This window comes from Serinus canaria, chromosome 15 (assembly GCF_022539315.1).
Source record: "Serinus canaria isolate serCan28SL12 chromosome 15, serCan2020, whole genome shotgun sequence".
NCBI classification, from domain to species: Eukaryota; Metazoa; Chordata; class Aves; order Passeriformes; family Fringillidae; genus Serinus; species Serinus canaria.
Genome location: NC_066329.1, coordinates 2318035 through 2346024, shown reverse-complemented (window position 1 = coordinate 2346024; position 27990 = coordinate 2318035). Strand labels below are relative to the sequence as shown.

General features: G+C 49.5%; 4 protein-coding genes across 4 annotated transcripts; all 4 read right to left on the bottom strand.

Moving 5' to 3' along the window:
- Positions 1–3555: 3555 nt before the first annotated feature.
- LOC103817999 (glutathione S-transferase theta-1) lies at positions 3556–9248 on the bottom strand. Its single transcript, XM_009092233.4, has 5 exons — positions 9102–9248; positions 6243–6330; positions 5458–5608; positions 4300–4476; positions 3556–3789 (listed from the first exon to the last, which is right to left on the bottom strand). The coding sequence occupies exons 1-5, from the start codon at positions 9211–9213 to the stop codon at positions 3592–3594; spliced, it is 726 nt and encodes a 241-aa protein (XP_009090481.2). The 5' UTR covers positions 9214–9248; the 3' UTR covers positions 3556–3591.
- Positions 9249–10117: 869 nt separating this feature from the next.
- On the bottom strand, positions 10118–19212 carry DDX51 (DEAD-box helicase 51). Its single transcript, XM_030231520.2, has 16 exons — positions 19158–19212; positions 18544–18920; positions 17935–18176; positions 17689–17839; positions 16902–17047; positions 16485–16556; positions 16186–16292; positions 15542–15650; positions 15031–15176; positions 14192–14384; positions 13479–13594; positions 13272–13388; positions 12222–12323; positions 11899–11962; positions 11556–11690; positions 10118–10662 (listed from the first exon to the last, which is right to left on the bottom strand). The coding sequence occupies exons 1-16, from the start codon at positions 19178–19180 to the stop codon at positions 10636–10638; spliced, it is 2127 nt and encodes a 708-aa protein (XP_030087380.2). The 5' UTR covers positions 19181–19212; the 3' UTR covers positions 10118–10635.
- Positions 19213–20104: 892 nt separating this feature from the next.
- LOC103818238 (macrophage migration inhibitory factor) lies at positions 20105–22460 on the bottom strand. Its single transcript, XM_050980720.1, has 3 exons — positions 22238–22460; positions 21193–21365; positions 20105–20372 (listed from the first exon to the last, which is right to left on the bottom strand). Exons 1-3 carry the CDS (start codon positions 22343–22345, stop codon positions 20306–20308), a joined length of 348 nt encoding a protein of 115 aa, XP_050836677.1. The 5' UTR covers positions 22346–22460; the 3' UTR covers positions 20105–20305.
- Positions 22461–24707: 2247 nt separating this feature from the next.
- Positions 24708–27872, bottom strand: LOC103818237 (macrophage migration inhibitory factor; the record flags this gene model as incomplete). The annotated part of the gene is made up of 3 exons (XM_009092538.4): positions 24708–24774; positions 25202–25377; positions 27780–27872. Coding segments are annotated over 3 exons (336 nt in total), but the record flags the coding sequence as incomplete, so codon positions are not given.
- Between the last annotated feature and the right edge of the window lie 118 nt (positions 27873–27990).

Below are 27990 nucleotides of genomic sequence, written 5' to 3'. Positions count from 1 at the left end.
AGCACCTGCACCCTGATATGCTGCAGATCATGGCTCATAGAGCCTTGTGGCAGCTGCTCGAGTTCAAACTCCTTCAGTGCAAAGGAATCTGAAATGTTAAGGGAGTGGGGCAAAGGAGCATGAAAGTGACTCTGCACAGATAAATAGTCAGAGAAGTCTTTGAGCTTCAAAGGGCTCCCATGCCCATACTCTGAGAGATCACTGAGAAGAGTGTTGATCTCAGCAGGGTGCAGCAACATTAGCAGCGTGGGTTCACTTTGCTGCTTTATTCATGGTTCAGTTGATCCATTAGTCCTATCTGAACTTCAAAGATCTTTTCATGTGCCTCCTGGAAATGTTCCTTCTTTAAGTTTTTCTCCAATTTGCTGACTGCACTGCACAGCCCACATAACCAAAGAGGTATTTTTATCTGGTTGTGTGATAGGGCATTTGATTGATTATTCCTGGCTCCAGGCTAGTGCTTCTTGCACCGTATTTTCATTTGACTCCATCACCTCAAAGACCATTTTTCCTGCCCTTATTTTTTCTCTGTCAGCATTTTGGAAACAGGACCAAGACAGAAAAAAATGCTTTAAGTTTTTCAGTTTAGTTCTTAATAATTTAGAAGAAATCTCAGCATGTCTTTCTGGTTTTTTAAACATTCCTCCTATTTTGTGTGTTACAGCTTCATTTTATTGCAGAAATCACGGGTTCTCACTTATTTCCAAATAGCCCTGGCGAGAGCTGAGGAAGTTGAATGGAACACGTTCGATTAAGCTGACAGTGGAGGTGTAATCCCTCTCCCTTTTCAGGGTGAAAGGGGAGTAGACACTCAGCAGACCTTGTACCAAAGCAAGCAAAACTCTTGCACAACCTGTTGGGTTTTGGGAGGCAGTTCCCAGGGCTTTCCATCTAGGAACTGGAACCAGACAAGATCCAATGACACAAAGGAACAAAATACAGAGCTGGAGGGATAGCAGAAGGCAAAGTACAAGGATGAGCAGCCTTATCGCCACAATTTAGAGCAAAGAACGAGGCAAATTTATCTGGTTTATACCTCTGTGGCCATCCAAGGAGTTACTCTAGGGAGGTGCTTTGTCCTGTGGGAATGGAAGGGCTCAAAATGCCACTGGTCACTGCATACATGCCAGGCAGAAACTATGGGAAAAACAATTTAAAATCCCTTCCTGTCATCATGACCAGGCTGGAGTGAGGCAAGTGTATTTATCCTTTGTGAAACAGCAGTGGAGGAGCACCAGAGAGCCAGCTTGGTTTTGAAGGCAGCCTTCCTTGCAGGAGTGCACAATGGGTGACATTTAAGGAACTTGTGCCTCATTCCATCAAGCAGAAAATTGGCTCAAGGCTCTTATGTGGAGGTTTTGGGCTACAAGTATAGTAAATAAAAAAGTTTTAAAAAGAAACTTTATTTGCCTTGGCTTGTGCAATGGTTTGCATGCAGAGCAGCCCTGTCTGGAGATTCTGCAGGGACATGTGTGTCACAAAAGACTCTGCTCTTAAGTCCATTTTGAGATCTGTCAAGATTAACACCTCACAAAATAGACTCTTGGTTTTGATTGTTTCTCTGCTCTGCCTATACTTGAACAGAAGGTGTGAGAAATATTTATGATGCTGGTAGAAGTTTGCTCTGTCCAAGAAAGGGAAAAGTTGAAAGTCAGGGGAGGTACAAAGGTGTGAGCAGCAGAGTGCAGTGAGGCTGGGCAGCCTGGGTAAGGCAGCAAAGGCACCTCCTCCATGGCAGGGGTGCAGAGCAGCCCAGCTGGGAGCCTGGTGAAGCTGCAGTTAGAGGAAAGAAGGAAGTGGTACAACGTAAACACCTCTGGGGCTCAGCACTCTGGCAGCTGCAGCAGGGCAGGCTGTCAGGCACCAGGCGTGCAAGCACTTTAGGGCCAGCAGAGAACTGCTGCCATTGGCTTTGCTCACTGGCATGCAACAGGTCCTTCTCAACAAATGTACCAACAAAACATCAGGTAAGAGTTCAAATATCCCTGCGTGCATCAGCACGGAAAGGGAGAGAGTTTGAGGGCAAATGTGCCTTTTCATCACTGAGATTGAGGATATCCTGCAGGTTGGAAGGATGGAAAGTAAAGGCACCAGCCTGCTCCTATAGCTGAGCCTGCAGGCATGTGCAATGCAGACTGTGGTTCATGTGGCCCTTTGAACTACAGGGCAGGTTTACTCAGAAAACAAACAGAAAAGCCAGCTGGCTCATTCCCCAAAAACAGCAGATCCAACTGAAAAAATGTGTGGGACTTTGAGCAGCTACATTCACCATTTCTGGGCACTGCAATAACTTGACTTGCTGACATCTCACACCCAGCTCAGTGTGCAGCCTTCCCCGTGGATTGTGTAACCAGCAGCAGAGACAAACAGACTTCCAGGTACCAACACAGCTTAACAAGGAGGGGAGAAAAACAATTCTGCAAACTGGAACCCTCCTCATGGAGGTCTGCACCTGGAAATGGAAGGTCATAGGGACAGGAGAAGAGGAAAGCAGGACTGGCACAAAGGGACACAGGCTGTGGCTGTGAAGGGTGCTGCCCAGGTGTGGATGATGATATGATGTCCACTTCCTTCCAAATCCTGATTACAAATCCAAACAGAGCAACAACACCTGGCAAATGCAGCCATTGGCTTTATGGAGGATCTGAGGAGGCTGAAGAGCAGTGGAGCATGAACCATGTGTGGGACACTCCCCAGCTCATGTACCAAGCTCTCTGCACACACGGGGCTGGCCAGCACAGCTCCCTGTGCCACCAGGGCTAGCCCAGCCACAGCAGCACTCCGTGCCAACAGCCTGGCCAAAATGGTTTCTGCTGTGCTGACAAACCCTTCTGGGAGAGGGACAGAGCGTGATGTGGTTTGCAGAGGGGGCCGTGTGGTTTGCAGCAGCTTGACCAAAAAAACCAGCTCTTTTCAGTGTGCAGGATGTTCTTTGTAGAGTGCAGCACGAGTCTCTGGGTGAGGAGCTGTATTGACTCTGTCCTTGCCAGAAGCTGGAGGCATCCCTTGGGCACCAGCACAGCTCCCTGCTCCTGTGTCCCATTGCTCTCACAGGGGATGCAGCAGCATCTAGCGGCCAGGTGTTCCAGGGCCCTGGCAGGGTTCCCAGCAGGGGCTGGGTCCTGACCCGTCCCTTTCCTAAAGAGCAAATATCTTCCAGCAGACTGTTTCCCCTTGGCAAAGTGAAAACCATCTACTACAATGTTTTAACTTGTTTCAGACACCCCTGTTCTGCCTTACCCTCAGGAAACTTTTGCTCTGGCCTGGAAAACTCAGAGCAGAGGTGGGAGGGCAGCTCTGGCTGCCCCTGTTCCCACACAGACTGAACCACCTCAGCCCTGAAACACACCCAGTGGTGCTGCAGCATGAAAGAAAAGCCTGCAGGGCTGCACTTCCCATGCTGCAGTGGACAATAGGGAAAATCTGCTCATGGCAGTGTAAGATGTGTTTTTCTTCCCTTCTAAGTTGCAGAAAGGCTGTGGATGAAGGGAAGTGCATTTTTGTGGAATGGTATTTATGATTTTTGGAAGAAATGCTGGAAGACTACAATAAGCCTTCAGAAAATAATCCATTTTATTAGAGCACAACTCTCTAATTCTGGTTTAGGAGATGCTGCTTGACAATGTCCAGGAACTCAGGTGCAAACTGGTCAGCAGTCAAGTTCTTAACGTTCATGATCTCCTGGTGGGCCTCCAGGAAGAGCTGCTTCCCCACAGCCTCTTCCACCCTCCTGCGCCACTCCGCCAGCTTGGGCCTCTTCTCAAACAGGTCATAGTCAGCACACACGGCCTGCAGAGACACACAGAGCACAGAGCCAGGGTGAGGACAACAGGCCATCTGCCAGGGATGCACCATGAAAATGGATGTGCTTCTGGCTCAAGGAGCAGACAGTCATGACATCAGGTGGAGCTCATCTCTGGCTCTTGGGTCACAGGAGGCAAGAGGTGACACCCTCAGCAGCTGCTGTGCCTTGGGACCTGCAGCAAAGGGCTAACCCCAGAATGGTCCAATGCAGAACATGGAAGTCCATGCACACCAACACAGCTCTTCCAAATATCTGTACTGTCCTGCCTAGTTTGTAATTTATTCTTCTTTCCTGGTGAATTCTGTCCATATTTCTCTAGAAAGAGCTGTTTCATCCAAGCAGGTTTTCCCCAGTAAAATTAATTGTGATGGAAATAGAAAAGGAGCAAGGCTTTAACCCCAGGGAAGATCTGCCATTACAGAGGTGGGGGTGCAGCAGCCCCCTAGCCTGGCCTGCCCCATAGCCCCACTCACACTCCAGCAGTTGATGCTCACCTGCATGAGCTCCACCAGTGCCACGAGGTCTGCCAGGGAGACCTCACTGCCTGCAATAAAGGGCTTGTCCTGCAAGAACTTCTCCTCAAACTGCTTCAGGACAACGTTCAGCTCCTCAATGGCAAACTCCAGTTTCTCTGGAGGAAGTGGCTGGCCTGTGATGAGAGGCAGCAGCACCTGGCAGGGAGAAGAAACAACTTGCTTTTTATGTGCTTCCTTCCAAATCTACTCATCACATTCTCACTGCCACCTTCTGAGGATCCCTCACCAGCCATGCATGGGAATAACCAGAGCAGCTCATCAACCTTGCCAGGTTAACATTAATGTCTGTTCTTACTTCCTGCCTCTCCTTGTCTGCTGCCTAGGAATCTGAAAATTCAACCACAAGTCTCCTCTCAAAGTGATGTCTTGAGAAGGCTGACCTAGAACAGAGACTAGACAGAGCTAAAGAATAAAGTAGGGATTTGTTAAAAGGCCTCAATGAATACAACTTGGGCAGCACAAGAGCCCAGCCAGGGCTACACCCAAGATGAACCAAAATGGTCACAAAATGGACAGCTGGTCACAGGGTCTCTCACTTTTATAAGTTCTACTCCATTTGCATATTGGAGTTAATTGTCCAATTCCAGCTTTAGCCCATGCAGTCCCAACCTTGGTTTCTCTCTCCAGCCCACAGGGTTTGTGCTCTAGGGCCTGAGATTTGGATCATTTGTCTTTGGTCCCCAGCTGGAGCAGGAATTGTTTTGTCTCCCTGCTCTGTGCACAGAGCTCACCATCCCATAATGTGAAACCCAGACCCACACACTAAAGCAGCACAGAACCTGAAAAATAGAAAAGCTCCAACCTGAGGCATCAAAGGGAAGACTGTATCATCTGCCAGCACCTGCATTTTGTTTTGCAGAGGGAGATTGATTCCTTCCATGAAGGCAGGCAGCCTGCACTGAGCTGTGTCTGGGGGAGCTGCTCACCCACTGCATTTGCTCTGGATTTACCTCTGGCTGCAGCATGAAGGATCCAGCCTACTTCAGTTAGGCTCAGCAGTCAGTTTTGTTCCTATCTCTCACTTGGTTTGTACATTTGCTGAGAAAGGCCCTGCAGACAGGCAGGCCATTTCACTTACAGCCCTTAGACCTCATTTTTGGTGTATAATGGTTTTACCTTGCTTAAGAACAACTTGATCCCCTTGGCACGAATGCTGACGTGCTGCCAGGACAGGTACTCATCAACCCTCGCCCTTTTTTGCAGGTCAGCTGGGTACCAGTGATCAGGAGTCTTGAATTTCTGGGCCAGGTACAGGAGGATCGCAATGCTGCCCAGAGAGCAAGACAGACTGGTGAGCTGATCATCTCAGATTAAAGCACCTCATCCTTTCCTTTCCCCCCAAATTTTGCACTGCTGGACAAGCAGCCACACAAACCTGATGGGAGTCAGGTAGAAGTGCAGCAGGGCACAGCACAGGAGAGAGTTTGTGCTGCTGCCTGTGGGCCACAATCTAATACAAGTCATTGCCCAGCAAGACAGGAGTGGTCTGCTGGTACAGTTTTGAGCAAACAGAAGCTGCAGAAGGAGTTTATACCAAATCTGAGCTTCAAGTTGCCAGGCCATCCAGCAGTGGGTGGTTTATGTCAGATTTCCTGCACTGGCCTACAGCCTCCAGCTGCAAGCACAGAGCAGGACACCTGGACAGGTATTTAAGCTCAGAAACAATGCCTACAAAGCAGCAAAGTAGCTCCAAGCAGCAGCTTTTTCTACTATTAATGCTGTTCAAGTTGCTTACATAGGATAGCTTGTCTTGAAATACAGGATGGTTATGTACAAGTGGAACAAAGGAGAGGAAGGAGACAAAAACCTGCCTGGACTGGAGTGCCAGCAGTACCCTGGCAGAATCCAAGCATTGGGATAAACAACACTGCAGTGGGGGATTGAGCTTATTTGAGCCTCACCTCTCTGCTAATGTGAAAGAACCATCCCTCAGGGCAGGAACCTTCATCAGGACATTCACCTGCCGGAACTCCTCTGTCTTGTGCTGCCCTGGGGAGGGAAAGGAGAAGTTTTACTTGGCAGGGATACTCAGGACCTGTTTGTAAACACCTGAGAAGGTGGTGGGGACTGTCCAGGTTCAAGTTCCTGGTTTTGATTGAACAAATTGAGTCTTGTATTGAGTTTCTAAGCAATGAATAAGTGCTGCAGGGTGAGTAGGGGTACCCTGTGGTATCAGCTTTCCTGCTGATTATTGCCTGCATACCTGACCCACCTAGGGACCAAGGGCAGGATGGTTAGGAGTCCCTTTATACCAACAGCACTTGACAGCTTGGGGCTCTATCCACTCCAAGTTTGTGCCTGGAGGTTCCTGTCCTGTACAAACCCAGAGGGAGCACCAAGCACCTTGGAGGAAAGGGATCTCACTGACTCTTTCTTCCAAGGAAGGGAAGACAGTGAGAAAGCAGATTACATTAACTTCCAGAAAAAGGTATTTATATTCAACTATACTTTCTAAAGTCCACAGATGAAAATAAATTCCTGTGATTCCATGTAAAGCCATGGGTACTTCATTACAGATGAAGTTTCAATTAGCTCCTGTGCATTCTTTTGTAAGAGCAAATATGGATCTGAGGTTGCTTTTAAGCTATCTTGTAGGTCCTCCCCAAAAGGTAGGCAGAGTGAACCTGACAGGAGAAGGAGCTTTGCTCATCTGAGGTCTCAGTGTGCTTCATTCTGTCTGAAACCAGTCCCAGAAGCCTTGCTCTATGTGACTTGTTTGTGACAGCCTTTTCCACCCACTCACTTCAGCCACATGTGGCTGCCTGGGTATTCAAGCCTCTCTAATGTGTAACTAACCTTGTGCCCCATCCTGCTGTGTGAGCCAGAGGACATGCTGAGAATCTGTGTGCCAGAGGACATGCTCTGGAAGCAAATTTAGCTTTTCTGTACTTGGCAAACTTGATTTGTGACTATTCCCTTGTCACTTGGCTCACAGCCCACGTCTCCTCCCCCTCTCAGAAAGATGAAGTGTGCAGATTCCAGGTCTTCAGGTGTCCTTTGAATTCCAGGTGGTCCCTACCCATTCTCACTCCTTCTACCCCTTTCTACACCTTTTCTACACCTGCCCTACTGGGGGCTGAGAGCTTTTCTGGGGCATCACATTGAAGCCACCAGCTCAATTCAGAGTCTCAGCTCCCTCACCTTGTCCTTACAAACTGTGCAGTGTCAGGTGCCAGGGCAGTGATCCTCCCCCACTGTGGCACCCAGTGCAGGCACCTGGAGAGCTTCCCCATGGAGTGGGAGGGGCACCCAAATCACCCATCTCAAATCCACAGGGGCACAGAGCATTGGGAATCTGTGATTTAATTCCCTTTCCTTCCCCTATCCTTGCATTTCAGTTGTTCCTTTTTCTTTGGTGCTCTCATTCCTTGCCAGTTTCCTCTCCTTTGCTCCAGTGTCTCACCACAATTAATTTATTGGGAAAGAAGGAGAAGGACACAAGATGAGTCCTTCCCCAGGTAGAAAGAATTGCAAAACTTTTTGCTACGAGACAAGTGGGAGGAAAGCCACAGTAAGGTACAACCAACACACAGCTCAGGTGCAGGGGAACACCCAAAAGACTCAACCACAACATGTCTGAGGTTTATTTCAAGTTGGAGTCTCTTTTGTTCCTTCCTCAATTTCAGCTCCAGGAGCCTTCTCATCTTTCATTGTTTTTAAGCATTACTTACTGAGGCCTTTTTATGCCCAATGCATTGCCTTAATTTCAAATCCATCAGATATCTGGAGAGGTTGAAGGATAGGTTTTACCAGCTTCAATTACAAAGAAAGAAGATACAGATCTTTGGACCTCCTTTGGTGAAAAGACACCTTTGGAGAGGCTCCTAGCAGTTATCAGTTGTTCTGAACACAACTAAACCACCTCCCTTCACTTCTCAGTGCTCAGATTACTGCCAGCTGCACCTTCTCGCTCCACAGCTTCTCAAGCTGGTCCTCAACCCTCCCAAAATAACCAGACCACAAACCACTGGAGCCAGTGGAACCCCCAGAGGGGCAGCCCTACCCCTGTCCCTCCTACCCACGGGGACAGCTCGGCAAAATGGTGCATGACAGCCTCCCAGGGGGGTTAACCCCTGCCAGAGGAGAAGGGCTGCTCTCAGCATCTGCTGCTGCTCACCAGAGCACACGTTTTCCTAACGTGAATTCCTGAACAAGAACCACACACCTTGGCTGTCCTCGCCCTTACACCAATGTCCCATCTCTGCAGCTTGTTTCCCATCTGAATGGGGAATGCCACAGACCTGGCACATCCTGAGTGCTTCTCAGAAAAGCATCTCTGTTTTTCAGAGACCCATTTTCTGCTGGATGGGGCCGATTTCAAAGATATCACATGCCTTGGCAAAGTCCTGTTTGCTGCAGAGGAGCACAGGCACTGAAATCAGTCCTTAAGCTACAGGATCGCAGAATTAGGTATGGTTTTTGTGTCGGCACCAGGAGCTCTCTGCAGCAGGAGGGCCACCCCACCCTCTCCCAGCATCTCACACTGGTGGGGACGGTGAGGAACCGCCCGTGGGCTGGAATCCAGCATCCCCCTGGGAGTGGCTGAGGGAACAGCGGGACACCCGCAAAGTGGGGCTGGGAGCGCCTGGGACACCCGCAAAGTGGTGCTGGGACCGAGCAGCGGGTCACCCCCAAAGCCGGGGCTGGGAGCGCCTGGGACACCTGCAAAGTGGTGCTGGGACCGAGCAGCGGGTCACCCCCAAAGCCGGGGCTGGGAGCGCCCGGCACCCAGCGGTGCCCCCCGCCGCCGTCCCGCTCACCCTTGGTCAGCTGCACCCGCTTGAACTCGAAGGGGATGTTGTTGCTCCGGGCGAAGATGTAGAGCGCCCGGCAGGGCTGCGAGAGCAGGTCCAGGTACATCTCCAGCCCCATCCTGTCGCTGTCGCTGTCGCTGCCGCTGCTGCCCGGTCCCGTTAAATCCGTCCCGGCCGGTGCCGCCACCGGGCCCGCCCCGGGCAGGCGGGGCGGTCGCGCCCAGCGCTCCCCACCGGGGGACAGGCGGGACAGGCCCGGGGCACTGCGGGGCAAAGTCCCGGCTGGGCTCTGCCACCGCACAGCCCGTGGCACATTGGTTGGTCCCGGTAAGTGCCCTCAATGATAAAGAAAGCACAGCCCGGCTGAGGGGACGTGAGAGGCACATCCTGATTCTGCCCGTGGGAGCTCACAGCTCCCGCACAAGAGGACTTCTTTCCCTTCTGTGGCTCCAGCAGCAGCCCAGACACCGCTGCTATGGAAAAACAACTGGAGAACAAGCACTCACAGCACGAGAACACACACTGCTATGAAACAACCTTGCTCCTTCACAAGATTCAACCACCCGTCCCAAACCCCATTTCTTCAAATCCCCAGCTTTCAACCACTTACTTATTCTGTACACTTATTCTGCTTTGCAAAACAATAATCCAGAGCTGGAGCCACTCCTGCTGAAGGAAAAGCATCCCTTGGAAAGTAGTTGCAGGCAACAGCTACATGGCAGCTCTAAGCCTTCTGCCAGGACAGCTAAAAATACCATGGCATGTGTCAAATACAGACATGGCTTGCAGTGACACCAGCTGGCTCCAGGACATTCATATTAGCCATGAAACATTTCAGTCTGCACCACCATCAATCTACACTTAATAATACCTGCTGTTAGCTCTGGTATAGAACATTGGAGGGAAACAACACAGGCAAGAAAAGGACAAGGCACAGGGCTGGAACAGTGAAAAATCCTGTAAGCAATATCTCCATCCCTAATCATAAAATACCGTGAGTTGGAAGGGACCCACAAAGATCATAAAGTCCAGGAATCTTTATTAGACACTGTTTTAAAAATATATATATAATATTTATTTAATATTTACTTAAAAATTGGAGTCACTGTGCCTAAAGCAGCTCTTCAAACACATTTCTGCTTCAGGCACTGCACAGGTGTTTATGTATCTGCAGCCACCCAGAACCACTGTCCCAGGGCAGGAGTGAGGGCACAGCCCTCATCATCGGAGCACAGCAGCTCCATCAGGCCACACTCAGGCTGGTGGCAATTCTACACATGCCAGCAGGATATGATGCAAAGCCCTCTTCAAGACAACCTGTATCTCAAATTTTATCTTTTTTCTTTTTTTTTAAACCAGCAGCTGAACTCTGTTCACAGTGTCCTTGAAAGAGGAATAAGGCCTGCAATAGCTGACTTGAGATATGATAAGCTTGAGGAACTGAGGGGCCATGATTCAGTGCTGCTGGGCTGGGGAGCAGCCCATGGCCTGTCCCACGCAGCAGCTTCAGTGCCACCTCAGCCAGCTCAGCTTCCATTCCTCAGGCTCGCCTCTGTGCTCGCTCATTCTGTTCAAAATGAAAGTTGAGAAGGTGACTGAAGATGCCCCTGTCCCAGAGTCACACAGAAGGGACTTCAGGGAGGAACAGGACAGTTTAATAAACCCTTCTGTCCCAGCTCTCAAACACTCCTACAACTCAAAATCAGCCTTTTTCAGGGCCAGGTATTTATGAGTTCTCAGATTAGAGAGCAGAACCAATTTAACCAGATTAGAGAGCTTGCCCAAATCATGCAGCACAAAGTCTATTAAGGATCCCTAGTCCACCCATCTGGCAAGGTAAATGCTACCCTGCTTTTGTCTCAAAGTTCTTAACTTCACACTGCTGTATAAAAAAGGGCCTGCAGATAGCTGTACATTACAGTCTTGAACTCTGTACAAAAGGTTTAATCTCTGCATTTTGCTTGCAGTCCTCTGGGTAGCTGAATCACAGAATAATGAGGTTGGAAGAAACCTCTAAGATCAAAAATCCCAGCTACAAAATCCCAGCTGTCAAAATCCCAGCTACAGAGGTAAAAAGAAGGGCAAAATAGAAAAAAACCACCAAAAATGAGATATGTTTTTGAAAAAGGCCTTTAAGACCATTGAATCCAAGCATTTACCTGGCACTGCCAAGCCTACCACTAAATCACATCCCCAAGTGCCACAGCTACACACCTTTTAAACCCCTCCAGGAATGGTGCCTAACTTAGACAGAAAACCTTTCTCCTCTCCCCACCCTTTCTGAGAATTCCATAACAATGCACCCACCAGTGCTGCCTTCACCAGTGCTAAACTGGAACTATCCCAGATGGAGGAAAAGATCCTGGACTCTAATACTTGTGTGCTAAGCATGAATTGCAACAACAATACAAAGATCAAAGTGCAACTTGCACAGCTTGTTTTTTTCCCCATTTCAATTACCTTGACTGTCTTCTCGAGCTTACACAGAGCTCCCTCATACTGCTGCACCAGGGGCTTCAGGGAGTTGCCCTTCACTGGGTGTTTCTGGATATCCTGGATGCCAGCATCCCTGAGCATCCGCAGGAACCGCCGCTCCTGCACGAGACAACACCGAAGATGAGACACCCCTGCCCAGCAGCTACCAAATCAGCACATTTGGGAACATGCTGCTTACTCAGGAAATAACTGGAGTTTCCAAGCACAAAGCTCAGGTGACTGGAAAAGGTGGGAAGTAGTAGGAACTTTATGATCCTTATGCCCCTGCATGCATCCTTACCAAATGAATCCCACTCCAAAGACATACCTGAATTCTAAGGACCAAGCTGAAAGCCACACCTGCTTCTCCTGCACGAGCTGTTCTTCCAACCCTGAAAACAAAGAAAGTAGCTTCAAGTCAGTTTAGGCCCACAGTCACTGCCATTATCAACTCCAAGATTTTGATGCTGAAATTGTCCAGTTTTAAGAAACTCTGACTCCAAGGAATGCTAGGCTTAATTTTTGCTAGAAAGCTATTTGCATATTAAAGTAAAAAGAAAAGCTAAAAGCCCTTTTAAGTGCATGTCACCTTTGTTAAATATTTCAAAATGAACCAAGCTCAGAATCTTCCTCTTGTTGCCACTGTCTTACCGGTGAACGTAGGTCCTGATGAACTGGGGTGCATCATAGTTTATCACATAATTCACTCCTTTCACATCAATCCCTCGGGCTGTGGCATCCGTGCTGATCAACCTGTTTGTAAATGTATGTTCAGCCATTTTCAGGTGACATCTCAGGCACCACACACACAAGTGAAACACCAGTGAACACAGCACAACTCTTGCTGATGTCTGTTCAAATTGGAGAGTCAGGCTCTGCCCCTAAGGCTGGCAGCAGCACTGCAAGTCACCCCTTATTGCCACTGCCCTTGTCAGCAGCCCACAGACCTCTGAGCATCACTACAGGCTGTCACCCTCTGCTGAGCATGAAAAGTTACTGGGTGTTTCCAGGTTCTCCAAGAGTGCCAGACACCTCCCAGCTCATACAAATCTCTAAGGAATCTGAACATTCCACACGAGCACAGAACACCCAAATAGTGAGGTGAGAAATTCCAGTAGTCAAGGAGGAATTCATACACCAGGTTGGGATAAAAAGAACACCCAAAAAATAAGTTTTTACCTTTTCCTCAGAGACATTGCATAGATACAATCTCACATAGCTACCAAAACCACAATGCAAATGACACCCATGGGTAGAAGGAGACCTGTATGCCAGTCTGAGCAGGGATTGCTTTGGTAGGAAGCTGTAACACTAAATACAGTTAAAGCACCAACACCCATTTCCACCCTACAAGCACCAGATGCCCAGCACAAACATTAAACTCCAGATTTACAAACCTGTGTGTTTTGGGCAACTCTATGAACACACATTTATATTTATAGTTATAAAACAACAGTAGAAACTCAAGAGTGCAGCTAGATTAGAACAGGCTGAGTTACATGAAGGATAACAATTCAAAGTCACAAATCCAAGTCTCACACCCCTTCTGCAAGAGACTCCTGCAAGTTTTAGAAGACCCCAAGTAACTGTGTCCCAGCTGTCCCACCCTGCACCCAACTGTGTCCCTTGTTCTGTTTAGCTTTTTACACTGCAAACAGCCTGTGCTGGAAAACATACAGAAAACCAGTTTAAGATGCTCACAGTTGTATTTTTCCTTGTTCAAACTCCTTCATGGTTCTCTTTCTCTCATTTGGAGTTAACCGAGAAGAAAACTCTGCCACAGTGACTCCACCAAAGGCTTGAACCAGCAGGAACAACCTGCAGGTAAATGAGAGAGAAACTGTCACTTCTTTATCTCTGAAAGATCCCTTGACACACACCCCCCAGGGTGATCTCATCCATGCCTACCTGTGAGAGGCTTCCCTGGAGTTGGTGAAGCACAACACACGGGTGAATCTCATTTTCAGCATGAAATACAAGAGGATCAAGGGCTTGGAATTCAGGTCACAGGGCACGTAACATTGCTGCAGCCAACAGGGAAAGAGTTCAGAGAGAAAAATCACTTCTTGCCAAGACTACCCTGAAACCCACTGCCTGTCCATGACCTACACAGGGCTGCATGTGTTATAGCTGACTAACAGCAGCAAAACCAGAGCCCATAATGCAATCCCCTTTAGAATAAACGGGCTGGCAGGATACAGCATGAGTGGAGACAGGAGACCTGAGTTGTTCTAATGCTCTTACATCTCCACAGCAAGTAACAACATGCACTGCCCTCCCTGGCCTGTGCATACATATCTTGAGATGAATGTTAGACATATGGACAATTGATAGGGGTTACTACATCATTATGACTTCCTAGTTCCACTCCCCATTGGTGCTAAATTTAATTCTACCTGAAGACAGAATAATTTAAAAAATAATCAAGTCTTAACCAAATTAATATTAAGTAGTGAGAAAACAAATGTGCACAGGTATAGCTCTCTGGGTCATATATACTCCCAGAGCCACTTTTGCAAGGAAACACAGGGAAGACACACTTGTTTTAGGGTAAAACCACAATTAGTCCAGAACTAAACAATTTTTCAAGTATAACTTATTCAAAAGAATTCACATCATACCGACAGCCTCTCTGGGAGTGTGTATTTGTTACTGGTATTTTGTTCAGTTTCTGTTCCATCTCTATTCTTCTCAGAATACACAGATGTGAAGAGACGAGGCTGGAATAAATCCAGCTGCTGCAACTTCTCTGGGTCCTGGGTCAGTGTGGCTGAAAACAGCAGTTTCTGTAAGGGTATCTGAGGAGAGCAGGAACTGAAAGAAACAGCACACAGCAACTGGGCTTTGAGGATGGGGCAAAGGAGCTTCACCCCAAGTGCCCTCACATGATGTAAGGGAAGCAATCAGTGCTCTTTGATGCTCTTTTCCTGCCCTGGGCCTTTCCTCTAGGTTCTTTTCCATCTTTGTTTTATGGTGGAGTTCACAGACAGAACTGATGACCATTCTCAGACAAGTGCACAACCCCAATCCATTACTGCTGCACAAGACCCTGCACCCATGTTCTCATTCTAGTCATGTCCTTCCTTGGCCATTCACCTCAGTTTCTGACTCATCTCTGCCAGCAGCTGCAGATGGTTAATTGCAGGAGTTCTCCTCCAAATCCATTACTCAGCTTTGCCAGAAGGCATTACTATAGCTACTGTGCAAATGGATCACAGATTTGCAATATTTGTGCTTTCTTTTGATGCTCCTTTAGTCTACAAAAGGAAAGCCTGGAGAACACAACTCTTAGTCTGAAGGACACCTCTGGCATCAGCTGTTCACTGCCTTATTTTGGCAGACATTTCTCAGAGGAACGAAGCTCTGAGGCTCAGGGTGGCAGTGTACAGTGGAGCAGGGCAGTGACATCCAAGTGCTGGTTGGATACTATCAGTTCAAAGAAATGCACTCTGCAACTTACCTGGCTGCTGTTAAAGGCCCTGGCTTGGTCCTCTGAAAAAGCATGCTGGAGCCAGAGTGATTTTCTCCTTGGAAGGCAGCTTTGACAATTTGGTTCAGGCAGTTCTGGTGCATGTCATCAATCATCCGGTCAGCTTCATCCACAATCTGAGTTCACAAGGATGAAAACCACCACCTGTTAAATACTGGCAGCTTTTATTTCCTTTGTATCTGTAACCAGTGAGCCAGAAGGTAAGATAATGAAAGCTTCTAGTCAACAGAATTGTTTTCCTTGCCCATCCTTACTCCAAGATTGCAAGAGCCTAAGAGAGAAGGGGAAGTGGGTGGATCCTTGGGTGTCACAAGTCGGAATCAAACATCTCATCTTGTGACTGCTCCCTCCACAATGTGGAGTGCAGACAGGCCCACACAACAGCTCCAACAGAGAGGTATTTATGTTGCACACAAGAAGCAAGCAGGAATCACTGCTGCAGCAGCCACTGCTCTCAGATGGGAGAGCTGTGGTGACTCACCAGGAAGCGAAGCTGTGCCAGGCTGAAGCCTGGGGTCTGGTTAATGTGATCCGTGAGCCTCCCTGGCGTGGCCACCACAATGTCAGCCAGGCTGCAGTAGCCTGTCACTCTGAAAGGACAAGCAGCCCATCAGTAAGTCTCTCTCCTCACAATAAGGCTTTATTGTAGCAGAAACCTCAATAAGCAGAGCTTAAGGTTTTCCTACCATTCAATTAACTGAGGAATAACAAAATCACAAATGGAGTTGACATGGAGAGCATGCAGGGGCAGTGGTGAACACCAACTCCAGTCCCCACTGTGCTATTTTAAATAGAAAGTGTCACCCTTCATTGCTCTTCAAAAGAGTTTAATTGCAGAAAACTCCCACACAGGCATATGTACCCGTGGGCACAGGGTAAACATTTGCATTCTAAGCATTTGCTGGTGAATATCCCCAAAAATCCAGTGAAACATTACAATCACAAAAGGGTACTGAAAAGCACTGTGACAAAGACAAAACCACCAAAGCCCAGCATATAAACCCATTACCAAAACCATGATAAAAGCCTGATGCTGTGCTGCAATAGTCCATATCTTGACCCCGCCTTAATGACATTAATTAGCACGCAATCTTCATAAACCTTGTCAAAATACCTTTTACCTACTTTTTCTGGACAAGCATCTCCTGCTCCTTTGCAAAGGATTTCTGGCCAGTAATCAAAACGACCTTCAGACCTGTCCCATCAGTGTAAACGTTGAACACTTTACTCACCTGCAAAGAGGTTAAGAGGCTTTGTCAGCTGCCACAGCAGCTGTTTGCTGTTTGATGCTGTTCATGCCCATTCCATGAACAGCATCAAACCCTCTGGCAGGTCTAATCCTGCTCCACAGAACAGCCAAAGGACTGGCTGCACAGCCTGCCCCTTAGCCCAGCTCTGCTCAGACACAGTGAGGAGCCACATACCTGTTGTGCCAGCTCTTTGGTGGGCAGAACAGCCAGAGCTCGGACGTGGCAAACCACCCGATCTAGCAGAACCTGCCAAAACAGAGGCCAAGTGAGTCCCTGACAGCACAGGGCAGAACAGGGCTCTTGGGCTAACCTAGTGAGAGAAGATGGTAAAAAACATAAAACATTCTTCCAGTTTCATGTTTCCATTTTTTCTCTCTCCACCCTCCCAACTCCTCATGCTGTGCCTGCTGTCTGAGAAAAGGAGTGGGAAGCTGACAAGAAGCTCCCTCAGACAGCTCCGAGCTGCCAATCTGCCGCTTCATGCCCACAAATCCCTTGGCTTTCCCACCTGCTTTGAAGTTCAGGTTTTGCCTGAACAAAAGCAATGCCAGCAGCATTTCCTCAGAGCTACCTCCCTGGGCATGAACTCACCTGCACGATGGGGATGACAAAGGACAGGGTTTTGCCACTGCCTGTGGGGGCTGAGACACAGATGTCCCTGGGGCGGTACCCGGCCCGGCCCAGCAGGTACCCATGGGCTGCACTCTGCAGAATGGCAGGAATCACCTCTGCCTGGACTGAGCAAAACCAGAGAGAAACACACACTGTATGCTTCACCAACTCACCAAGAGCTGGAAATGTTATATAAAAGCATTGCTGAAATGAGAAAATGTGTGCTGGCTTCCCAGCATGACCCTGACAGGCCTCAAACACAGCCTAAGCCTCCAGGACTGAGGTCACCCTCTGTCCTTGTCCTTGCATCCAGCTGTGCTTTCTTAGTTAAGAACTGGTATTTACTGTATCTGTTTGCAAAAGTGGCGAAATAACAGCAAACAAAAAGATTACTTTTTTTGTTTGGATATTTTTGCAGTGCTTTAATGAGCTGAATGAGTTCCCAGAAAGCTCTGATCGGCAGCAGTGGAAAGGAAGGAGATAAAGCACATGCTTCCACAAGGAGGAAAACTGTGAGGACACGAGTAAGACTTCCCTCCTTGGGCAGCTCTGAGCCTTCACTCCAAGCTGTATTTATGAGCAGGTAACAGACTTTTACTCAGCCCAGACAAAGCTTGGAGAAAGAAGGGTTAAATCTCCTACAATCACTTCCATGCACTACATTTTATCCTGCACTTTACTTCACTGCCTACACAAAATATACAGCACCAGACTGCTGGAACTCTTTAAGTCCCTTCAGAACAAAACAAAAGCACCATCAGGGCACCTGGAAAAAAGGAGTCTATTCCATTCATCTGCAGCTTTCTCAGCAGCCTGGGGTGGATTCCTGGCACGTCCCTGACTGGACATAGATTATCCCTGATGCGCTTCTGCACCCGCCGGGGCTCAGCAAGCCACTGAGGCAAGAAGGGCTGCACCTGAGGGGAGGGACAATACAGCATACCATGTCTAAAATCAACTTGTAAGAAGCCTTCTATTCCTCATCATGATCAAAACCAGGCAAGCTGCTTACCTTCTGCACTGGCTTTGCTTCGTAGTCTCCGAGAATCATCATACTGGAGGGTGCACAATTGGCCCCTTCCCCTGAGGCTACTGAGGACACCTCCTCTGTAGTTTTACTTCCTTCAGCTTTTTCACAGCTCTCTTTCTTCTCTGTTTCATCTCCTTGTGTTTCCTCATCTGTCTTCCTCCTCTTATTAGACTTCTTTTCAAAGTTGTTTCTGTTGTCCTGTTCTTTGATGTCTCCCTCAGAATCTGGAATTTGGGTGACAGCAATACAAAGCTACAGGTTAGAGCACACCACAGAAAAGGGATTTGGCAATGTTACAACACAGGACTTGAGCAACAACTTGCATGCTCTTTTTTCCTAAAGCCAAGTGCAGAAGTCAAACATTTATTTGTTGGTAAAAACACAACCAGACTGAGATGATGTGATGTGCCCTTACACTAAACTGACCCTCCAAAGTTCACAGCACGGGACCTTCCCTTGAAAAAAAAGAAAAAGATGAAAACAAAACTAGGTAAACTGGGCAAGGTACTCAAAGAGCAACTCGTGTCCACTTTTCTGTGGAAACTGCCAACGACAATGAACTGAAATCCTACAGCCTCACTTTATCCTCACCTGCTTCAGCCCCCTCTTGCGGCTCTTTTGATTTTCTTCTATTTGCTTTCTTCTCCTTTGTGGAGCTGCTGCCATCTGCTGCCTCCTCAGTACCAGCCCTTTCTTCCGAAGAGCTGCGGGGCTGTTTTGTCTTTAGCTTCTTCTGCCTGTGCCCGCTGGGCTGCTCCTCACTCTCCCTTTTCCTCTTCCCCTTTCCTTCTCCGGGTTTCCCCTCGGGGCTCAGGCCGGGCTCCCCCGACCCTTCCCTTCCCTGGGCCGGCGCCTCTCGCTGCTTCTTCTGCTGCCGGGCCCTCGCCTGGTGCTGCAGCCGCTCCAGCAGGACCCGCGCCCGGCTCTCGGCCTCGGCCTCCTCCTTGTGCTCGCTCTCCTCGCCGTACCTGCAGCAGCCCACACAGAAACCCCCTCAGGCACCGCCCGCCCGCACAGAGCTCCGGATACGCACCCCCGGCCCGAGCCCGCGGCTGAGGCAGCGCCAGGGGCAGGGGCAGGGTCCGGGTGTAGGAGCAGAGCAGAGAGCGGGGAGCAGAGCAGAGAGCGGGGAGCGGAGCGGAGCAGAGCAGAGCAGAGCAGAGCAGAGCAGAGCAGAGAGCGGAGCGGGGCCGTGCCCGCCGTACCTGCGGATGCAGAACAGCGCCATGGCCACGCCGCGCCGCGCCGGCGCACACGGATGACGTCATCACGACCCGCGAGAGAAGCCTCCAGCAGGCGCGGGGCGAGCGCGCCCCCTGCCGGCCGGGGGTGGAATGGGGGGGGGGGGGAAAGCCGCGCCGCGCGTGCGCACAGAGGGGCCCTGAGGGGAGGGCGGGACAGCGCTGAGGGGAGGGACGGGAGCGGCGGCACCGGGAGCATCGGGGCGGGACACGGCACAGCACCGGCGAGGGACGGGCTGGGAAAGGGCCCAGCACAGCATCTGTGAGGGACACAGCTGACGACTTGAGGGACAGGCTGGCACAGCACAGCAGCAGCGAGGAATGGGCTGGAAAAGGGCATCAGTGCAGGACACAGCTCAGCACCTGTGAGGGACAGCACGGTAGCCGTGTGGGACAGAGCACAGCACCAGCGAGGCACAGGCTGGCCGAGCACACTGAATGAAGCTCCCCACAGTGCTGCAGGCCCCTGCAGAGCTCCCACGGCACTGAGGGCCATCCCCCCTGCCTGGAGCTGGCACTGTAGCAATGTGGGTGACAGCATTTCCCCTCAGCCAGCAGAAGCACTCCTTCCGTGCTCCTCTGGCCACACACAGGTGGCACATCTTCAGAGGAAAGCTGCCCTGAAGCTGCACGCACAGGGCTGGTTCAAGGACTGCAGAAACAGCAGACACAATCCAAAAACAAACCTCGAGCAACAAGCAGCCCTGAACACACCTGCAGCAAGGTAAAAATCACTGGAGTGCTGTCAGGAACCAGCCCCAGGCACCACCACCACAGTGTGAAATACTGTGTCTAAGAAACACGGGCAAACCCAAAACATTCCTTTTGTTTGCTTTAGGATCAGAGTGGAACAGATATGTTAGCAATTGCCCAACTCCATCCCCAGCCTGCCAAAGCCTACACCACACAGCTTACTTCTAAATCTTTATTTGTTTTCTACACAGAGAAAACAGAGGAATGTTGAAGCAGCAATATTTAAACACACTAGCAAGGACTCATCAATCTGTGAGAGTGCACAAAGTGCAACACAGGGCCATTTGTGCTGTGGTCTCTGCTACGGGGCAGGGTGAGGGGAGGTCCAGGAACAGCCTCTTCAAACAGACAGGAGAGCTCTATGCAAAGGTGGAGCCGTTCCAGCCCACGTTGGCAGCGTTCATGTCGAAGTAGTTGATGTAGACCCTGCAGAAAAGGTACAGGAGGAAATAACAACGACCTTATTAACTCATTTATATAAGCTGGGACAACACAACAAGGGACAGTGCTTCCCATGATCCTGCTTGAAAAAACATCAAGCTTCATCTTTACCAAAAATCTGGTGCAGCCTCTGAACAGTCAATATTTCTCAGTCCTCAAATTTGTACTTTCTCTCTTTTTTTAAAAGATAAATTATTCTGCAGTCAGGGACTGTCCAGACACCAGATGGATTTTGTTCAGCAGCCTGTCAAGAATTTCTGGAGATCAGCCCCTTTTGTTTCTGAGGCAGCAGTCCCTCACAGTGTCACACAGACTGTGAGGAGCTAAGGAGCTAAGCACACCCTCAGGCCTGGCGAGTGTCTCCCTTCAACCCTGATGGCACCGGGTTCTTCCCATCCTTCACAGCTTCACACTGCCGAACTCTGCAGCCTGCAGGGGAGCTGCTCATAGCCTGCTGCCTTCTACTCCTGTCTCTCAGCTCCAGATTGTTACTGCTCCTTGCTTGTGCTTTCAGCCTTGCTTCCCCAGAGGACATCACACCTCAGAGGCAGAAAACACACTGGGCAACTTGTCAGTGCTGTGGTGTTCTTCCCTACTCTCAGAGCAGAAAGCCATTGAACAGAGGACTCTTCAGGGAAAGAGGCAGGCACCGAATTCTTACATGGACATAAAAGTGCTGCAAGCAATCAATTGGTATTTTCCAAAACACATGGACTTATTCCTGACACTTTAAATTTTTAAACAGACTTTTCAAAGCAGTTTTAGAAAGCCAGGTAAATATGGATAAACCTTGTCCCAGCCTTACCTGTCTGCAGATACGTGCAAGTGCTTCGAGATCAGATCACACAGCATCTTGGTGTAAGTCTTGTTCTGCTGCCCTCCTATTTTGCCGATGCTGTAGAGACTGCAGAGTGCGCAGGGATCAGTGGAGCCCCCGAAGGACATCATCTGGTCAGGTATGATGTGCACAGCTATGTACTGCGGGAGGGAGGGAGGAAAACGCTCCGTTACAGGCTGTCTGAACTGCCCTCTCCCGACGACAATCTGCTTTATGTACCAACTCTAAACAGAGCAGTTGTACCGGGGTCAGGCAGCTCTTCAGTGCTGCCCTCTGCGCACCTCCCAGGCCCAGGGGAGTCACAGGCCCGGCAGCCCCTACGGGGGCACGGCCCTGGGGGCTGCGGGGACCCTCGGCCCGGCTCTCAGCTTTAGGACCGCCGTTATGTGTGCACAAAGCCGCCGGCGAGGCGGGCACTCCTGCCCGCCACAGCCGCGCCACCACGCGGGGCGGAGCGAGATAAAGGCCCAAAAACTGTGCCTGCGTGCCAGGGCTCACATCCCCAAATCACAGGCCTGCCGGAGAGCCGGCACCGATTCGGTCTTATCGGGCTCCTGGGGCTGCTGCGGTCTGGCCCAGGAGGGGCCGTGTCGGATGGCTGAGCAGGCGGGAGCTGTCCGCAGCGCTGGGTCTATCCGAGCTTCTGCCCGGCTGCGTCCGCGCCACTGCGCGGCTCCGCCGCTCGAATCGCGACCGCCAGCACAGGCGCAGCACATCCCCGGCTACGTGAGCACGGCGCTCCTGTAGGCCCGGCTGCTGCTCCAGCCAGGGGCCGACCATCGGGAGACTCAGCGCCGCGGGGCGGAACGGGCACCAGCTCTTTCCTCCGGAGCAGCGGGGCCGCCGCCGCGCTGTGCAGCAGCTGCTCCTCGGCGGCCGCGGCCCGCCCGCCCCAGGCCCCGAGGGAGCGGAGGTGCCCTCGGGCCGCTCCGCCGCCGCCCCTCCCGCCGGGCCCGCCGCGCACGTGCTCGCCCCGCTCCCCGCGCGGGCCGGCCCCGCCGCCCGCCCTCACCTGCGCGGGCTTGCCAGTGGCCTTGGCCAGCTGCTGGGTGAGGTCACCCAACAGGTTGTCGGGCACGGCGTCCTTGCAGACATTGGTGTAGATGGCGAACATGGGCATGGTGGCGGCGGTGGGGGCGGCGGGGCCGGCAACGGGAACCTAATCGAGAGGCGAGACCAGCACAGTGGAGCGAAGAGGCGTCAGCGGCGCTTTTAGTGCGCGGAGCCGCCCCGGACGTGAAGCGGCCCCGCCCGGCAGGGAGGGGAGGGAGCGGGGCGGGGACACACGCTCACACCGGCTCCGCGGTCCGCAGCCCCCGCTGCGGCGGGCTGACCCCTCCCGCGGCCGGCTCCCGACTGGAGGTCTCCCCCACTGAACATTTTTTGAGGGTTTGTTGCAGGCTCCTTTCTGAAACGGGGTACGGGCGTTCTGGGCAGCTCATACATAACCTGGTATCAGCGCATGTGATGCTACCGCTGTGGCACTGCCACTGGTTTCTGCGGGATCAGGGCCAGAGAGGGGTATAGGCCCCAGCTTGGCTGCTGCAGAAAGGAGTACTTGCCCTGACTCCGAAAAGTTTTTTCTTTTGCAAAATAATTTGTAGCGGTTTTGCTTTAACGGTGTGTACGGCTTTAGCTCGGTGTAAGCAGAAACGTCTGCCTTGCAGCGATATAAATTATTTTCTAATGTATTTCAGTCAAATTAAAAATTACCTATTGCTCCTCAGCCTCCCCATTTTCACATCATACTTTTATACTGAAAAGAGGCACAAGTGAGTTTTGTTTTGTTTAGGAATGTGCCTGTTGGAGGTGAGAGGCGGCAGAGGCGAGCCGTACGCAGCGCTGTGTGATGCGATGCACGTAGGCTGCCAGGGCACGGCTCCCCACCCTGGCTCTTGCCTGCCCCGATGGCGGCAGCGCTGCTCTGCTCACGAAATGACTCACAGGAAGGCTAAAGAGGATCAGGCCCGGAGCCCTCTCTGCCCAGACATTGCACACACAGCAATCGTGCGTTGCTGCTGCTAGAAAGCTTGCCTACACGTACGGATGTGAGCACTCGTAGCCCTGAATGAGGAGTAAGGGATGGTGTCATACACTGGATGGGAATGCATTGGAGTGACACAGGTTATAATGCTGAGAACTGCAGCACTTCCTTTCCTAGCGATTAACAGTGTTTAAGAACAGCCACTAAGAGCTGATTAAGTTTCCTCCCTTTGATATCCTCAGCTCCCTGCCATTGCCTAGTCCCACTTATTCCTCTCACCTTCCTGCCTCCTAGGTTTGTTGCATGGAGCGGGGGGGGGGGATTCTACCTGTGCAGGGAGAAAAGCTTGAGAGCAATGTCACCACTGGCACACTGTGGCCTGCCAGGCCCAGAGTGGCAGCCCCTGGCTATGCAGCCGCTCAAAGCAGAGACATCTGCAATTTCATTCTCTTTGCCTCCCTGACTGAGAAAGAAGCTTTCACCAAAGCAGCTTCCATTTGTTAACCCAATAAAGCATTTTTGTTGTTTGAGGTGCAGGTCTGTATTTAAAGTCCGTGGCTGCAAAGCAAAGCGGTGGTAGGGACACAATGGGATGTTAACAACAGAGTTCAGAATGGCGGTGTGATAAGGTTTGCTCTTCCAGAAAAAACTCACAATACACTTAACTATAGAATTTCAGGAAACCTCTCTACTCAATCTTTTATTTTACTTTGGAAGCAAATGATCTTATCTAACCAAGGGCTTAAATAATCAATATTTGTATGCAAATCTTCCTTTCATAATTAATTCACGACTTCAGTCCCTAGGAATTACTGTGGCTTGCTGTGCCTCTGCCTCTTTCTGAGCTGTGCTCTAATCTTCGCTGTCACTACAAATTGTTCAATGGATGAAAAGGGGAGGGCACAGCAGTGAACAGTGGTTTTTTCCACTCACTCCCTCTGCCTATGCTGAGGCCTGGGAGACTCCCAGCACAATTTTTTCTGTTACTCAGCTAGATATCCCTGTAGTGTTAGGCCTAAAGAGGACCTGGACTGCAATCCATCCCTTTTAAATAAGAGGTAATCATGTCTTTGCTCCTTTTGAAGGGAGGCCCATGTGCAACATTTGCACATCTATTAACTTAAATGTATCTTGAAACCAGGTCAAGATATATTTATCTCTTCTTGAAATTTGGCTCTTGAGGACAGGGCAAAGGCAAAAGGAGTGTTCGTCTTCATATATGACTAAACCTTTTTTTGAAAGAAAAGCTTCTCTTGAGAGTATTTTGAGAAGGCACCCTCCATCTCAACTACAGGTCTTCCCAGAGTAGCAAGAAGGTCTCAGACATAAGGTTTCTGCTGTATTTTTGTTTAAGCAGCAGGCAAGATAAACAGCAGTGGGTAGCAGCAACTAAGTTACCAGTGCCTTTTGCATCTGGCAGATGCCAGAAGGTGACTGGAACTGCAGTTCTCAACCACGGTGAGGGTTCAGGAATAAGCTGTGATCAACCCAGGGCACCTCAAGCAAAGGTGATGTTATTCCAGCCCACATTGCCAGGACTGATGTCAAAGAAGCTGATGTAGATTCTGGAAGGAAAGACAGGCCCCATTAACAGCTGAGAGCAGAGTGCTGCAGGCTGGTCAGGCTGCAGATCTCCCCTGGGGCTTTATCCTTCCCAGGCCTTACACTCCCTTCCTCCTGCCCCTTTTAATGCCCCATCTACTTGCATTCTGGAGTTCCTAGTGATCACGGCCTTGTGTCTGTGCTGGGTGATATCTGTGGGTGCATACAGTGCCTACATCATTTTAACCAAGGAATTCTGAAGCTTCTGGGCATCAGCATTGCAGCTCCTGCAATGGCTCTTTTCTTTTTAGCTGGGGAGCTGCTCAGTTGACCTGGCATTTGATATCTTCAATCAGCACATTGATAGAGAACACCAAAGGACCAGCCTGGGATGAACAGTTTTAACAATCTGTGGAAAGTCATGTCAGACAAGTTGCTGTATGAGTTCACCTGTCAGATGGTATTTTCAGCAGTTTGCTCATGAGGTCACAAAGCAATTTGGAGTAGACCTTGTTCTCCTGCTCCCCCATCTTTCCAATGCTGTACAGAAAGCACATAGCAGGTGCTATGTCTGTGGAGCTGCCAAAGGACATCACCTGATCAGGAGAGATCTGTACTGCTAGATACTGTTAGAAATAAAAAAAAGAATGTTATTTTCTTTGTCATATTAATAAAATTTTGAAAATCCAGGAAGGCACCTATGTACCCAAACTGCAGTGAAAATAAGTGCATGTTTTTGGTATGCAAGGCTTTCATTTGTTGACATCTTACTGTCTAGATTTGTATTCTGCTTCAAGATCCTCACTCCTGTGTCAAAGGCCAGTACAAAGACTCCATAGTTTTTAGGCTTCCTAGTCCAGGTGCTCCAGGAGCTCAGTGACCTGTCCTATCTGCAGCACCTCCTCTGAGCCACCAGGCTCTCCCTGCCCGTGTGGGAAGGTCAGGGACAAGGGGGGAGTGCAATGATCCTGCTGCCCCATTGCGTTCCAGAGAGATTTTGCACCTCACTGGCTCCTGCTGCAGTCTTCCCTGCTGAGGGAAATGTGAACTGACACAGCAGAGGCCTAAATCAACATGCACCTCATTAAACAAAACACAGCCTAATCCTGCTTTTGTTCTTGATATCAGGAAAAGCAGAAGAAAGTATCTATGTTAATATTAATGGCCAGCCCTCGATTTTCCCTGCTGCTAATACATAGTGTCAGATCCACACACTGGGGAATCTGGGGATCAGTTCCTCTGGCACTCATCTGCCTTCTGAGCTGTTCTTACCCACGTTTATTAGCAGCGCATCGTTGGAACTGAGCAGCAATTCACCCTCTTGGTAAAACAAGCTAGCCTGAGTACCAGGACTTGTCTGGGTAATTAGTCTTGGCCATCATTTACAGTTTGTTTGGGTGTGAGGTGCATCAGACCACAGCAGTACAGGATAAGCCAAGGAGATCCTGCTGAGGCACCACTTGCTTGGCCCTGTTCTCCCCTGCCTGGACACCATGTGCTCTTGACTTTGTGCCAAATGTAGGAACATCCATGCCTTTAACTCCTACCCAGGAAGCAGGTTATCACTATTAAAAGAAAAATCAAGTTGAGGCATTAATCAACATTATTTTCTTCTTAGAGCAGTTTGAAAATATTTGGAACTGTTCTTCCAGTAGGAAAAAACCCTATTTGATTAAAAATCCATATTTTCCCCAAATGGCACAGTTTCCTGTGAGAGGAAAGCTCTGCATTCCAGCCCACCCTAATCCTTTCCTTCTTTCTGTGTTATAACTAAGAGACTCTCTCTTCCCTATTGCCTCCTTTGTCACGAAGAGCTTGTATGTCCTCTTCAGAAAAATCTCTTTGTTATTCCCTGTATATTTCTGAGTCCCATTAGCCCTTCCACACAGCTGCACAAACCTGTTCCAGCTGCATCCCAGCCCTGGCCTCTAGCTTTATATTCAGAAGCTGTTATGCAAGACACACCCCTTGCCCCCCCAAAGCAAGTACTTGTTTGCTAGACTGATAAAAGTTGGCTTTTTTAAAGAGGGATAAAACACATGCGTTTTATATAAGAATTTAATGTGTTCAGGTATCCCAGTGCATAAAGAAGGGTTTGCTGGGGAGCCCTCAGAGCCCTTTCTGTAGGCACCAAAATTTCATTCTTTCCACAGTTTCAAAGCATCACTCCCCAAGCAAAGCAAACATGTTCTGAAAATGGGCAGTGAATATGCACAACGGGTGCTTCAACAAGCAGCTACAGATCTATAGCCAATTCACTAAAGTTAGTGCTGCCACAGCAGCTGAGGTACAGCTGATGTTAGGAAGTTTACAGCTCTGTAGAGAAGTTTTCTTTTGGTTTTTCATATTCTGCAACCTTCAGTAAGCAACTGATACAGTGACCGATGACCAGTCAACATTAAGAAAATACCATCCTTATAAATCCTTATAAGACCCTCAATACAGTATTTCAGGACTTCACCTCAGTAACATACTGTATATATTTTGCCATATGTTTTGGCAGGTAAAACCCCTCCAGTCTGGTAGTGAAACCAGCAGGCAGCTTTTACTCTGCTATTTTGACTACAAATAGCAGGATGCCACACAGATATTTTTGCCAGATGTCCAAGCAAGCTGAATAAATAATTTTTGTACTCCAACAGTAACCACTAGGCTGCAGGAAGTTTGGTGAATAACAGGCACTTATTCAACAGGACTCAGCAAGGAAGTAGAAGCTGAGCTTTGCTTTTCAGTCAGCCAGGTTCTTGAGAGGCATTCACAGGTACCTGTGGACACATCCCCACATACCTGTCTGTCTTCATATACAGATAACTACATGCTACACAAAGCTAGTTTGAATACTCCAGGGTTTTGAGACCTCAACAAAACTAAGTTACAGTGAACAAGTATTGATATTCTCCCAGAGAGAAGACTGCAAATACTGGTGAGTCATTAGCTATATTAGTTTATCAAGGCTATCACTCAGAAACAGCTTATTGCATAGGCACAGCTGGCTAAAGAGGGAAAACATTTCAGCAGGTGGACTTACCTGTGCTGGTTTGCCCAATGCTTTTGATAAGTGTTGGGTGAGCTCCCCTGCAAAAGATTCTGGAACTTTAGCCTTGCTTATATTTGTGTTAACAATTTAGGCATCTTTGGACTACAAGCAGGTTTTTTTTCAGCCCCCCTTGTTCTCAGCTTTATTTCTAACTCACCCACAAGCTGGCCCAGCCCACTGTGCCAGTAAACACCTCAGGAAC